At 53.7% G+C, this 13533-nt stretch overlaps 1 protein-coding gene across 3 annotated transcripts in view; it reads right to left on the bottom strand.

Annotated features, from left to right (window-relative positions):
* Window positions 1–4957: 4957 nt before the first annotated feature.
* The window catches only part of LOC100076245 (myosin-2), a 29366-nt gene continuing 20790 nt past the window's right edge, over window positions 4958–13533 (bottom strand). For all 3 annotated transcript variants that reach the window (XM_029048794.2, XM_039915046.1, XM_039915047.1), the window contains exons 28-38: window positions 13003–13199; window positions 11377–11560; window positions 11124–11289; window positions 10910–11034; window positions 10152–10460; window positions 9047–9250; window positions 7460–7585; window positions 7205–7375; window positions 7012–7116; window positions 6827–6922; window positions 4958–5250 (exon numbers count right to left, since the gene is read on the bottom strand). In XM_029048794.2, coding sequence (XP_028904627.1) covers window positions 5098–5250; window positions 6827–6922; window positions 7012–7116; window positions 7205–7375; window positions 7460–7585; window positions 9047–9250; window positions 10152–10460; window positions 10910–11034; window positions 11124–11289; window positions 11377–11560; window positions 13003–13199 — 1836 coding nt within the window. In that variant the 3' untranslated portion in view covers window positions 4958–5097. The remainder of the gene's footprint in view (window positions 5251–6826; window positions 6923–7011; window positions 7117–7204; window positions 7376–7459; window positions 7586–9046; window positions 9251–10151; window positions 10461–10909; window positions 11035–11123; window positions 11290–11376; window positions 11561–13002; window positions 13200–13533) is intronic.

Below are 13533 nucleotides of genomic sequence, written 5' to 3'. Positions count from 1 at the left end.
ACCCTCCCGCTGGGGGCCGCTTCTTACCTGCCTTTCTACCAGAAGAGAAAGATGACAACGTGGAGGACGTCGGGACTATAAGAGAAAGCAGAAACGTGTTACGGCCTCTCCCCTCCACGCTCCGATAATAGCATCCCCTCTCGATGGCCGGGGCCGGCGAGGGGCCCGGGATCTCCGGAACCCGCGGCCTCCACGGATGGACAGGGCCACGGCCCGACGGGACGGTCGCTGGCAGCGGGAGCAAGGATGGGCGGCGGGCGGAAAGGAGAGGCGGCCCCCGCGACTCTCCCTCCTCCCCATTCCTCACCGTCCCGCTGACTCCCCGACCCCCTCGGCCGCTCTTACCTTGAAGCTTTCTGCGGAAGGACGGGTCAGTGTCATGCCTGGAGTGCTTTTATAGTCTCAGATATGGAAACAATGCAGCCTCCTCCTCTTTCTTAAGGCAAAGCATTTTTGGCAAAACAGTTCTTTGGCAATCTAGACTCCTAACATAATTCTCCTTCGCATTAAGGATGTTTGGATATAATTAGAAATATTTCATCCCATATCGAGTAAGTATATGAATCAATCTCCTATAAATAATTTGAGCGAAGCGCAGTCTGAAACTGATCTGAGGTGTTGTGGGGTAATAATGCAGGCGTTGTTTAAGAGCGAACTGGGCCTGCCCCTGGGATTCAGGACCCTCAGATGATTTTGTCCGTGGCGATTCCCACTGACGGTTTTGCCAAGATTTCGAGTCCCCTGGAGAAGCAGCGTGGCCTAGTGGATAGAGCCCTGGCCCGGGAGTCAGAAGGACCTGGCTTCTCATCCAGGCTCCGCCACCTGTCTTTTCTTTGACGTTGGGCAAGTCTCTTCACTTCTCTGGGCCTCGGTTTCCTCGTCCGACAAATGGGGATTAAGACTAAGAGCCCCGTGGGGGACGGGGACCGCGTCCAACCCGATTAGCTTGGATCCAGCACTCAGGACAGGGCCTGGCACATAGTAAGCACTGAACAGATGTCACTTTTACTATTATTATTATCATTTCTGCCTCTGTAGAAGTTTCGAGACCGGGAGCAGGGAACGTGTCCACTAATTCCGTTGTACTGGACTCTCTCACGGCCCTAATTCAGTACTCTGCACATAGTAAGTGCTCAATAAATGCCACCGAGTGATTGATAGTTAGCACTCGGTGAATACCTTCGATCCACCATCACCTCTGGACTGCAAGCTCCTCGTACTGCACGGGCTCCGTTGTATTGGACTTCCCCAAGCGCTCAGTACAGTGATCTGTACACAAAGCGAGCCCTCGTTAAAAGTCATCAGTGATCGACTGCAGAAGGAGAAGTGTCAGAGCTTTTGAACCGTGGGTCTTGCTTCTTCTCGAGGACTCAAAGGAACCGCGGGATCTCACATCCCCTCCCCCCGGCCCCGTCCTCAGACTGTGAGCCCCATGTGGGAAGGGGGCCGGGTCCAACCTGATTAACTTGTATCTCTCCCAGCCCCTAGAAAGGTGTTCGACACACGGTAAACGCCGAACAAATGCCATACGTAATAATAATGACGATGGTATTTGTTAAGCGCTTCCTATGTGTCAACCACTGTTCTAAGCGCTGGGTAGATGCAGGGTCATCAGGTTGTCCCACGTGGGGCTCCCAGTCTTCACCCCCATTTGACAGATGAGGGAACTGAGGCCCCGAGAAGTGAAGTGACTTGCCCAAAGTCACACAGCCGACAAGTGGCGGAGCCGGGATCGGAACCCACGACCCCTGGCTCCGTAAAAAAAAAAAAAATAAAAAATCCAATCGGGATACTCTCCAGGAAATATCATCTGAGGAGGCTGAGCCGCTTAGCGGGAAAAAGGCACGGAGGCAGGATTGAGTGAGGAAATGCGGGAATGAATGTCGCTGCCAGAAATCCGGACTCTGGTGTGAGTAAGTCTGGGGTTATCGGTCAGTCGATCGTTCGACCAATGGTATCGATTGAGCGCTTGGTTTTTCTTTTTGAAATGGTGTCTGTTAAGCGCTTACTACCTGCTAAGTGCTGGGCTAGATGCAATTTAATAAGGTTGGACGCAGTCCCTGTCCCACGTGGGGCTCGCAGTCATCATCCCCATTTTACAGATGAGGGAACTGAGGATCAAAGAAGCGAAGTGACTTGCCCAAGGTCACCCAGGAGACGAGTGGCAGAGCCGGGATTAGAACCCACATCCTCCGATTCCCAAGCCCGGGATCTTTCCACAGAGCCCTGGAGAATTAGAGAAGCATCGTTGCCTAGTGGCTAGAACCGGAGCCTGGGAGTCGGAAGGACCTGGGTTCTAATCGCAACTCTGCCCCCCCGTCTGCTGCGTGACCTCGGGCGAGTCGCTTCACTTCTCTGGGCCTCAGTTCCCCCATCTGGAAAATGGGGAGGAAGACGGTGAGCCCCACGTGGGACGGGGACCGTGTCCAACCCGATTACCTCGAGTCTACCCCAGCGCTTGGAGCGGTGCCTGGCACGTAGTAAGCGCTTATCAGGTACCTCGGGGAAAAAAAAAATCAGCGGAGTGGCTAATTAAGGATTAATGTCGTCGCCCCAGGTTGTGCACACAAGAGAGGGTCGCGGAGAGTCATGAGGACCGAAGAATATTTCTACTGCATGTCGCCAAGGTGGAACCTCAGACCTGGCTAGCCTTTCCCTGCCCAGCGGTAACATCGAACAAGCTGGCAGCGATCAGAGGGGAAAAGAAGGTATGTACCAGCCCTCCCGGGAATGGCGGGCGTCCCGCTCAGCATGACCATCTCACAAAAGAGGAATGATACGGCGGGGACGACATTTTTAGAAAGGCCCGAGTCGAGTTTCAGAGGCCCCGGGGCCCCACGGGTCAGAGAATCGGACGCCCCGGCTGAACCTGTGAGGAAGGCGATCCCAACCCCCTCGGTCCGGGCTTCCCGCTCGCCCCAGTGACAGAGTCCTCCCCGCTTTTTATTTTCTCAAATGGTATCTGTTAATGATGATGATGGTATTAAGCGCTTACTATGTGCCGAGCACTGTTTTAAGAGCTGGGGTGGACACAAGGTAATCAGGTTGTCCCACGTGGGGCTCACGGTCTTAATCCCCCTTTTACAGATGAGGTCACTGAGGCCCCGAGAAGTGAAGTGACCTGCCCAGGGTCACGCGGCAGCCACGTGGCAGAGCCGGGACTGGAACCCAGGACCTACTGGCTCCCAGGCCCGTACCCAATCCACTAAGTCACGCTGCTTCTCTGCTGCTGATTCTGTTGTACTCTCCCAAGCACTTAGTATAGCATTCTGCATATAGCAAGCACTCGATAATAATAATTATAATAATAATTATAGTATTTGTTAAGCCCTTACTATGTGCCGAGCACTGTTTAAGCGCTGGGGTAGATATAAGGTGATCAGGTTGTCCCACGTGGGGCTCACTGTCTTCATCACCATTTTATAGATGAGGTCACTGAGGCCCAGAGAAGTCAAGCGACTTGCCCACGGTCACACAGTTGATAAGCGGCGGAGGCGGCATTAGAACTCACGACCCCTGACTCCCAAGCCCGGGCTCTTTCCACGATGCCATGCTGCTTCACCCAAGCATAAATACCATTGATTGATTGATTGGCTGCTGGGTGATGATGGACAAGTCACTTCGCTTCTCTGGGCCTTCATTTCCTCATCTGTAAAATTGCGGTTCTCCCTCCTCAATAGAAATGTGAGTTGTGTGTTCAACAGGGACTTTGTCTGACCCTGTTAATAGAAGCAGCGTGGCTCAGTGGAAAGAGTCCGGGCTTGGGAGTCAGAGGTCATGGGTTCGAATCCCGGCTCCGCCACTTGTCAGCTGTGTGACTGTGGGCGAGTCACTTCTCTGTGCCTCAGTTCCCTCATCTGGAAAATGGGGATTGACTGTGGGACAACCTGATGACCCTGTATCTACCCCAGTGCTTAGAACAGTGCTCTGCGCATAGTAAGCGCTTAACAAATATCAACATTATTATTATTACACCCTAAAGCAAATCCTCTCTTTTGCCTAGTAGAGAAATGTTTTGGTTTTTATTTTTTTTGGGGGGGGGGGGGCTTTATGGGGTGTTTTTTAAGGGTTTTGGGGGGGGGGTGGGGTTTAGTGGTATTTGTTAAGCGCTTACTGTATGCCAGATGCTGTTGTAAGCTGTGGGGTAGACACAAGTTAATCAAGTTGGACAGAGGACCTGTTCCACAAAGGATTTACAGTCTTAATCCCCATTTTGCAGATTAGGGAACTGAGTCGGCCCAGCGGAAGTGAAGCGACTTGCCCGAGGTCACACAGCAGACGAGTGGCGGAGCTGGGATTCGAACCCAGACTCTTCCCACTAGGCCACACCGTTTCCTGATTCGTTGTTTTCTCGAACTCATAATTAGTTGATTATAAGGAGGACTCCTTTTTATTTCCCCACGGTATTTGTTAAGAGCTGTCTGCGGGGCACTGTATTAAACGCTGGGGTCTAGACAAGCTAATCAAGTCGGGCACTTCCCACGTGGAGCTCCCGGTCTTAATCCGAAAAGGAGCGTGGCTCCGTGGAAAGAGCCCGGGCTTGGGAATCAGAGGTCATGGGTTCTAATCCCGGCTCCGCCGCTTGTCGGCTGTGTGACTTTGGGCACTTCTCTGGGCCTCACTGACCTCATCTGTCCAATGGGCATGAAGACTGTGAGCCCCACGTGGGATGACCTGATCACCTTGTATCCCCCCGCAGTGCTTAGAACAGTGCCTGGCACATAGTAAGCCCTTAACAAATACCACCATTATTATTAATCCCCATTTTACAGATGAGGGAACTAAGGCACCGAGTGGTGAAATGACTTGGCTAAGTGCACACCGCTGGCGAGGGGCGGATCCGGTATTAGAAGCCGGATCCTTGTGACTTACAGGCCGGGGCTCTCTCCACTAGGCCACACTACCTTTGATTTTACGTAAGGACGAGGAATTAGTGAAAAGAACGACCAGGCTGTGGTTTTCTTTGCAAAGACATCTACAGTTTCTATTTCCCAGACATGAAAGACAGACAGGCAGCAGCTACAGAGCAACGCGGGGAGGAATTTCACATTTTGCGTCTTCCTCCCTCCCGGTGCCGTCCGGCTGCGGGACGGGGGCTCATTCTTCGCTGACGATCTTGGTGTGCACCTCCCGGCTCTTGACCCGCAGCTTGTTGACCTGGGACTCGGCGATGTCCGCCCGCTCCTCCGCCTCCTCCAGCTCGTGCTGGATCTTGCGGAACTTGGAGAGGTTCGTGTTGGACTGCTCCTCCTGGAAAAAGGAATGGACTCGTGAGAACCCACGAGTTTCCGAGAATTCCCGCACTTTGGAATGGGGAAGGGTGGACTCTGGGAAACGCCCGGAAACCGGAGCGATCGCTTGAACACTGAACTTTTAGCTTGAACGTTTAGTTAAAGCTGGGAAGAAGCGTGGCCTAGCTGAGAGAGCCTGGGCCTGGGGGTCGGAAGGCCCTGAGTTCACTCATTCATTCAATGGTATTTATTGAGCGCTTACTATGTGCAGAGCACTGTACTAAGCGCTTGGAATGTACAATTCGGCAACAGATACAGTCCCTGCCCGGTGATGGGCAGCTCCTCCTCACGTCTGCTGTGTGACCTTGAGTAAGTCACTTCGCTTCTCTGAGCCTCAGTTCCTCTTCGGGGAATGTAATGTGGGGAAATCCCAGCTGTCATTAGGGGAATCTTTCCATGGAAGCCACTGTTTCCTATTATTATTGTGGTATTTGTCGAGCGCTTACTATGTGCCAAACACTGTTCTAAGAGCTGGGGGAGTGATAAGGTAGTCAGCAAAATGGGGATTAAGCCTGTGAGTTCCAAGTGGGACACGGACCCTGTCCCTTCTGATCAGCTTATATCTACCCCAACCCTTCTTACACGTCCTGGCACATAGTAAGGGCTTAAAAAATACCATTTTTTTTTTTTTTTTGAAAAAGTTGTTTGTTCTGCTCTTTCATGCGGTTGTGCTCGTGTTCCTTCCTGCTTTCACTCAATGCCGCGCGGGTCTGCCTTCCCCCATTCAGTTTGAAACTCTTTGAAGATAGAAATGTGTGAATTTCTGCCGTTGTATCCTCCCAAGTGCTGAGCCCATTGCGGACCACTCCGCAGGTGCGCGGCAAATACTTTCGAATGCTTCTTTCAGCAGAGAGCTTGCCATTCTTATGCCGTGATAATAATAATAGTAAGTGCCTAGCAAATACCATAATAATAATACGAAGCAGTGACTTCCCTGGAAAGATTCCCCTAACGACAGTGCTTGGCACATAGTAAGCGCTTAACAAATACCATCATTATCATTATTAGGACAGCTGGGATTTCTCCACAGGACATTCCCCTGAGAGGAAATGTATCCAGCCCTTCTGGTATTTTCCTATTCAACCAGGCTCAACACCAGGAGGGTGAAACACTTCGGATGCGTCTTGAAGGAGAGTTGGGAAGAGAACGGCTGGGAGCTATGGAGAGATGTGGTCTACTCAGCAGGAGAGAGCGGCCGGGGAGTAAACAGTAAGCCAGTGTTACGGAGGGATATGGCCGCCTCAGAGGGAGAGAACGATTGGATTAGGAGCGGGGTGAGGCCGGAGGGGAGGGAGAGGGGAGGGGGATGAGGAGAAGAAGTCGGTGAAGTGGCCGACGGGATGATTGAGTACCAGTTGCCTTCAGAAGGCAGAACATCGGTGCTGGGAGAGGCATTCCGGGGTTTTACGGGGGTCTTCCCGTGCCCCGACCGGCTTTGCCGGGGGGGTTAATGCCCAGACAGGGTGAGGAGTTCCTCATCCTCTGTCAGGCCCACCGCCCTGGACGGCTGCCCTTCCAGTCAGGGAGATACTCACAGCCTCCTCCGCTTGCCGCTTGTAGGCTTTCACTTTGGCCTGCAGTTTGTCCACCAGGTCCTGGAGCCTGAGGATGTTCTTGCGGTCTTCCTCCGTCTGGAAGAGAAGGTCACTGAGCCGTCCGGCCCGCGGGGCCCATCGCCGCCCTCCCGCGCGGGCACGAGCGAGCGGCGGGATCGGCGTACCTGGTAGGTGAGCTCCTTCACCCTCCTCTCGTGTTTGCGCAGACCCTTCACGGTCTCCACGTTGCGTTTCTGTTCGCTGTCCACCTCGCCTTCCAGCTCGCGGACCTGGAACGAGAAGGGGCCGAGTTCGAGCCCGCGGCCACGTCCCAACGGACCGGCCGGTGGGGAGAGGCACTAGAGGCGGAATACGCACCCTGGCCTCCAGCTTCTGGATCTGCTTCTTGCCCCCTTTGAGGGCCAACTGCTCGGCCTCGTCCAGGCGAAGCTGCAGGTCCTTCACCGTCTGCTCCATGTTCTTCTTCATCCGCTCCAGGTGGGCGCTGGTGTCCTGCTCCTTCTTCAGCTCCTCGGCCATCATGGCGGCCTAAGGACGGCCAGACCCAAAGGCTCAGGGACCCCGGAGGGGCCAGGGAATCGCCCCCGGAGGGAGGGATGCCCCTTGGCTTACGTCAGTGATGGCCTTCTTGGCCTTCTCTTCGGCGTTGCGAGCCTCCTGGACCATATCCTCCATCTCGCCCTGGATCTGGGAGATGTCCGTTTCCAGCTTCTTCTTGGTGTTGATCAGGCTGGTGTTCTGTTCAAAAGGAATAGAAAATACGCATCCTGTCCATCCTTATTGCGTAAACCAGTCCCACATTTAAGTGCCCCCGAGCAGCAGTTTTCGGTTGAGACTTTAAAGTTAGAAGGCCGTGGAGGGTAGCCTCGTAAGACCCATTATGGATTAATTAATAAGAACAATTATGGTATTTGTTAAATGTCTACTATGAGCCACTGGCGTAGATACAAGATAATCAGGTTGTCCCCTGTGGGCCTCAGAGTCTTCAACCCCATTTTACAAATGAGTTAACCGAGGCACAGAGAAGGTTAGCGGCTTGCCCGAGGCCACAGAGCAGACAACAATACTAATAATAAGACAGCTGGGGGAGCCGGGATTAGAACCCACGTCCTCTGACTCCCAAGACCGGGCTCTTTCCACTAAGCCGCGCTGCTCCTCTCAGTTGAAAGTTGAGAGTCTTTAGGCTCACTGGAATAGAACCATCCTCACGCTTAGCGTCGGGTGTCGAAGCCCTCAGACTTCAGACCTTTGCAGTTTGGTTTCTGTTCCCCGGAGGACCCTCTCCGGAAACAGAATTGTCTTAGGTTTCCTAAAAACTGTCTCTCTAAGAAGGATTCGGTCCCGGCCGAGGACGAGAGGGCCACCTTATCTCTCGAGGCATCTGAGGGCAGAACTGGGGGATGGAGGAAAAGGGGAGGCCAGCAGCATTTGGCAGGGCGACCTGGCAGCCACGCTTGGCGGAGGGCCGACGTCCCGCCCTCGGCATCCTCACCGCTTGTCAGCTGCCCGGTCGGTGCTTCAAAGGGTACATTGGAAGGAAGTAGGTGCTTACTTTGGGAAGCACCATGGCCTAATGGATCGAGCATGGGCCTGGGAGTCAGAAGGTCATGGGTTCTAATCCCTGCTCCGCCACTTGTCTGCCGTGTGACCTTGGACAAGTCACTTCATTTCCCTGGACCTCAGTTACCTCATCTGTGAAAGACTGTGAGCCCTATGTTGGAGAGGGATTGTGTCCAACTTGATTAATTTGAACCTACCCCAGCACTCAGTACAGTGTCTGACAAATAGTAAGTGCTTAACAGAGGCCATAAAACAAACAGACGGACAAGTGGAGGGAGCTGCCGGAGTAGCAACAGAGAATCAGGCAGGATAGAGGTGGGCACAAAGAACATTATTATTATTTATTATTCTGCTCTATGGGCACTGAAGGGGCACAGCTCAATCCTCGGGAGCCTTGGACGGCACCCGCAGGACCGTAGCTTCTCCCTCAGACGATGCCCCCTTATTACCATTTCTCTATCTAATAAGGAAGAAAATCTAGCTGCCACAGAGGCCCGAAACCCCCCGCTTTTCCCAGCTAGACGAACGATATGGCGGCTGGCAGCAGGAGCCTCGACTATGATTTCCTCCTCTTCCTCCACTGCCGCGTCACCACGGAGCCTCATCGTGACGAGTGAGTCCTCAGCCCCGGCCTCTCACCTGGGTGTGCAGCAGCTGCACGCGCTCGCTGGCGTCCAGCAGCTCCTGCTCGGCGATCTTCCGGCTCCTCTCGGTCTGCTCCAGGGCCGCCCGGAGCTCCTCCACCTCGGCCTGCATCAGGTTGGCCCGGCGCTCCACCATCGCCAGCTGCTCCTTCAGGTCCTCCTGCCCGCGGAGGGCGTCGTCCAGGTGCAGCTGCGTGTCCTGGCCGGGGAGAGACGAGGATTCTTTTAGCCATTCCGCTCTCGGACCTCTGATCCCGTTATCCTCATTATTAGAATATTTAAGCGCTTAATTTGAAGCACTCGATCAGCTTGCCGCCCTCCTATCTCACCTCGCTGCTGTCCTCCTACAGCCCAGGCCTAACACTTCACTCCTCTGACGCCAACCTATTCACAGTCCCACGATCTCATCTATCTTGCCATCCACCTCTCACCCGCATCATTCATTCAATCGTGTCCCTGGCCCGGAATGACCTCCCTATCCATGAATTACTCTCTCAGTGAAGGCCCAACTCCTCTAAGCGACTTTCCCTGACTCAACCCTCAATTCCTCTTCTCCCACTTCTTTCTGCATCACCCCTGTGCACCCCTTCTTCAGCCCCACGGTACTTAGGTTCGTATCCGTAATTTATTTATTTATGCTAATGCCCTTCTTCCCCTCTAGACTGTGAGCTCGTTGGGAGCAGGGGCCGTGTCTACTCTCCCAAGCACTGACTACAGTACTCAGCACGTCGATAGCGCTCAGTAAATACCACTGATTGATAGATGATACTCTCCCAAGGGCTTAGTACAATGCAGCGCACCCAGTAAGCACTCAATAGATAGGATCGATCGATTGATCGGTGTGTGTCAGACACTTCTAAACGCCGACGTAGATACCAGATAATCAGGTCGGAAAGAGCACCTTCCTCTCAAGGAGGGAGAACAGGCAATGAATCTGGAAACGGAGGCCCAGAGAAGTGAAGCGACCCACCCAAGGTCCCGCAGCAGCCCGGCGGCAGAGCCGGGATTAGAACCTGGGTCTTCTGACTGCCGGGGCCCTGCTGTTCACGCTAGGCCACGCCGCTCCTCGCCTGCCCACCGAGAGGGGAGGCCCGGTTTACCTTGAGGATGCCCTGGGTGTTCCGGTAGTTCCTCAGGGCCTCGGCCGCCATGCGGTTGGCGTGGTTCAGCTGGATCTCCATCTCGTTGAGGTCGCCCTCCATCTTCTTCTTGATGCGGATGGCGTCGTTCCGGCTCCGGATCTCGGCGTCCAGGGCGGTCTGCATGGTCTCCACCACCCTGAGGTGATTCCTCTTCAGCTGGTCGATCTCCTCGTCTTTCTCCGCTATCTTCCGGTCGATCTCGGACTTGACCTGGTTCAGCTCCAGTTGGATGCGGAGGATCTTGCCCTCTTCGTGTTCCAGAGATGCCTGTGGGAGAGGAAGTGGCCAGGTTAGTGGCGTGTGCCGTTTAGAACTTAAATAGGAGATGGCAAATGACATTTTGAACTTCAATAGCAGATGATATTTTGAACTTTAATAGTAGAGATCTCCCAAGGTTGGTTTTCTTGGCTCTTTTAAAAAATCTGGTGGGGACTTTTCCTTCATCCCGTTGATGTAGTGCTCTGGTCCACTAGAAAACAGGGTCTGCTGTCATTTCGGCCCTGAATTAGATCAGTAAGGATGAGCCCTGGCCGAGGACAATATCGATCGCTTAGTTAGTTGGAGGGGGAAGGAAAGGAGAGAAAAATGAAAGAGAGAAGATGGGAAAGAGAACAGAGAAGAGGCGCTCTCGAGACTAGGGCAGTAGGAAATCGAAACCCCCAGGTGCCCCCAAATATTTTTTCCATCTTTTTGGAGTGAAACCCTTCCATGCCCACCTCGGCTTCCTCCAGGGCGGCCTGCAGCTCACACTTCTCCTGCTCAATCTGCTTCTTGACTTTCTCCAGCTCGTGGATATGTTTCCCTCCCTCGGCGATCTGCTCGGTGAGGTCGGAGATCTCCTCTGTTGGAAAAAGGACAGGGATAGGTTCGGACCCCTCCCCGCCCCCTGGATAGAGAGACGGAGAGAGACAGAGACCCCCAGGGACTCACGCTGCAGGTTCTTGTTCTCGCGTTTCAGCGTCTCCAAGTGGTCCAGAGACTCCTCGTAGGCGTTCTTCATCTTGAACAGCTCCGTGCTCAGCGAGCGGGACTCTTTCTGAGACGCCTCCAGCTCGGCCTGGGTCTCCTCGTATTTCTGCTTCCATTCTGCCAGGATCTGGAGAAGGGGAGACGGTCAGCCCGGGCCCCGGAGGGAGCCGGCCGGTGAGATGGCCGGGAAACGGAGCCGTCCGTCCGGAGGTACCTTGTCGAAGTTCCTCTGCTTCTTATCTAGGGCGGCGCAGGCGGCGTTGGTCCTCTCCACGTCGATCATGAGATCCTCCACCTCGTTCTGCAGCCGCTGCTTGGTCTTCTCCAGGGACGCGCATTTGGCATTCACGGCTTCGACGTGCTCCTCGGCGTCCTGCAGCCGCTGAGCCAGCTTCTTCCTGGAAAGCCCCGCGGGGAACGGGGGAGGGGGTAAGTGGCTCAGGGCGGAATCGAATGGATGTCAACCTTTCCGACGGCCGACCTGTTCGTGGTTCTTCCGGCAGACGGGCAGAATGCTCTGAGGACCCGCAGCTCTCTGGTGTTGCATAAGTAGCATTCTTCCAAAACGTCAAATGGAGAAAAACCCTCTCAATTAATTCAATCGTATTTATGGAGCGCTTATTGTGTGCAGGACACTGTACTAAACTCTTGGAAAGTACAATTTGGCAAGAGATAGAGACGATCCCTACCCACTGGGCTCACAGTCTAGAAGGGGGGAGACGGACAACAAAACAAAACTTCCCCATCTACCCGCTACATATCGCGTAAGGCAGAGACCTTCCCCCCACGTGGGACAGAAACTGTGTCCAACCCGATTTGCTTCTATCCACCCCAGCGCTTAATACAGTGCCTGGCACATAGTAAGCATTCAACAAATATCATTTTTATTATTATTATTATATAATAATCAAATGGTGTCTTCCAACTAGCTGTCCAAGTGGCCAGATTTAGATTTCATTTAGAAAACAGCCTCATCCTCATGCTAATACGAACACGAACGCTGTTTCCGCCCTCTCTTCTGCGCTGCCTATGTTCTTGGTCTGTACTCCTTAAGCCTTTAAAATTCATCCTCCCCCCAGGCCCACAGTCAATCGATCAGTGGAGTTTATTGAGCACTTCCTGTGTACAGAGCACGTATCTTTTCTGCTCTCTTTCCCCTATCTATCCTTTATTTTCTCTGTCTGTCTCCCCCTGAAGACCGTAAGCTCTTTGGGGGCAGGGATTTGAATCTGTGAAACTCAGTTGTGTCGCGGACTCTCTATTTCTTATGGAATTTATTAAGCACTTATTATGTTCCAGGCACTGTTCTGAGCCCTGTGGGAAGCAGCGTGGCTCAGTGGAAAGAGCCTGGGCTTCGGAGTCAGAGGTCATGAGTTCGACTCCCGGCTCTGCCACTTGTCAGCTCTGTGACTTTGGGCGAGTCACTTAACTTCTCTGTGCCTCAGTTACCTCATCTGTAAAATGGGGATTAACTGTGAGCCTCACGTGGGACAACCTGATTATCTTGTATCTACCCCAGTGCTTAGAACAGTGCTCTGCACGTAGTAAGCACTTAACAAATACCAACATTATTATTATTATTACAAGGTCCACAGTCCATATCCCACCTGGGGCTCATAGTCTTAATTCCCATTTTCCAGTTGAGGAAGTGGAGGCCCGGAGAAGTGAAGTGACCTGCTCCAGGTCACCCAGCGGACAAGTGGCCGAGCCGGGATGAGGACCCAGGTCCTTGCGACTTCCCGGCCGGGGTTCCATCCATTAGGCCGTGCTGCTCCCAAGCAGTAAGTGCACAGTGAGCGCTCAGTAAATACCATCCTGCATCTGAATCCGGGGCACCTACTTGGCCTCCTCCAGCTCCTCCGTGCGCTGGATGGCGTCGGTCTCGTACTTGGTCCTCCACTGGGCGACCTCGCTGTTGGCCTTGGACATGGCCCTCTGCAGCTCGGCCTTGGATTCCTGCTCCTCCTCGTACTGCTCCCGCAGCAGGTCGCAGTCGTGGCGGGAGGACTGGAGGGCGTGGGCCAGGGCGTTCTTGGCCTGGGGGAGAGGGGACGAGCCAGGGGTCTTTATTTTATCATACCTAGCGATCGTCTAGGTCGACGTCCATGCTGCCCTTGAACGCGAGGTCCGGCCGACGGGATCAGAGCGTGACCCCGCCAACCTTCCCATACTTGCAGGGGAAACAGCTAGGACGCCCCAGGAGAGAGAAGAAGGGAGGCACGCGGAGGGGGAGAAACACTCGACGTTGGGGTCCGGTGATGATCAGTCAATAATAACAATTTTGGTACTTGTTAAGCGCTTACTACGTGCCAAGCACTGTACTAAATGCTGGGGTAGATGCAAGATCATCGGATTGGACTCAGCCCCTGTC

Source organism: Ornithorhynchus anatinus, chromosome 21, assembly GCF_004115215.2.
Source record: "Ornithorhynchus anatinus isolate Pmale09 chromosome 21, mOrnAna1.pri.v4, whole genome shotgun sequence".
NCBI classification, from domain to species: Eukaryota; Metazoa; Chordata; class Mammalia; order Monotremata; family Ornithorhynchidae; genus Ornithorhynchus; species Ornithorhynchus anatinus.
The sequence above is the reverse complement of the archived record's forward strand: the minus strand, read 5'-3'. Positions and strand labels throughout refer to the sequence as shown.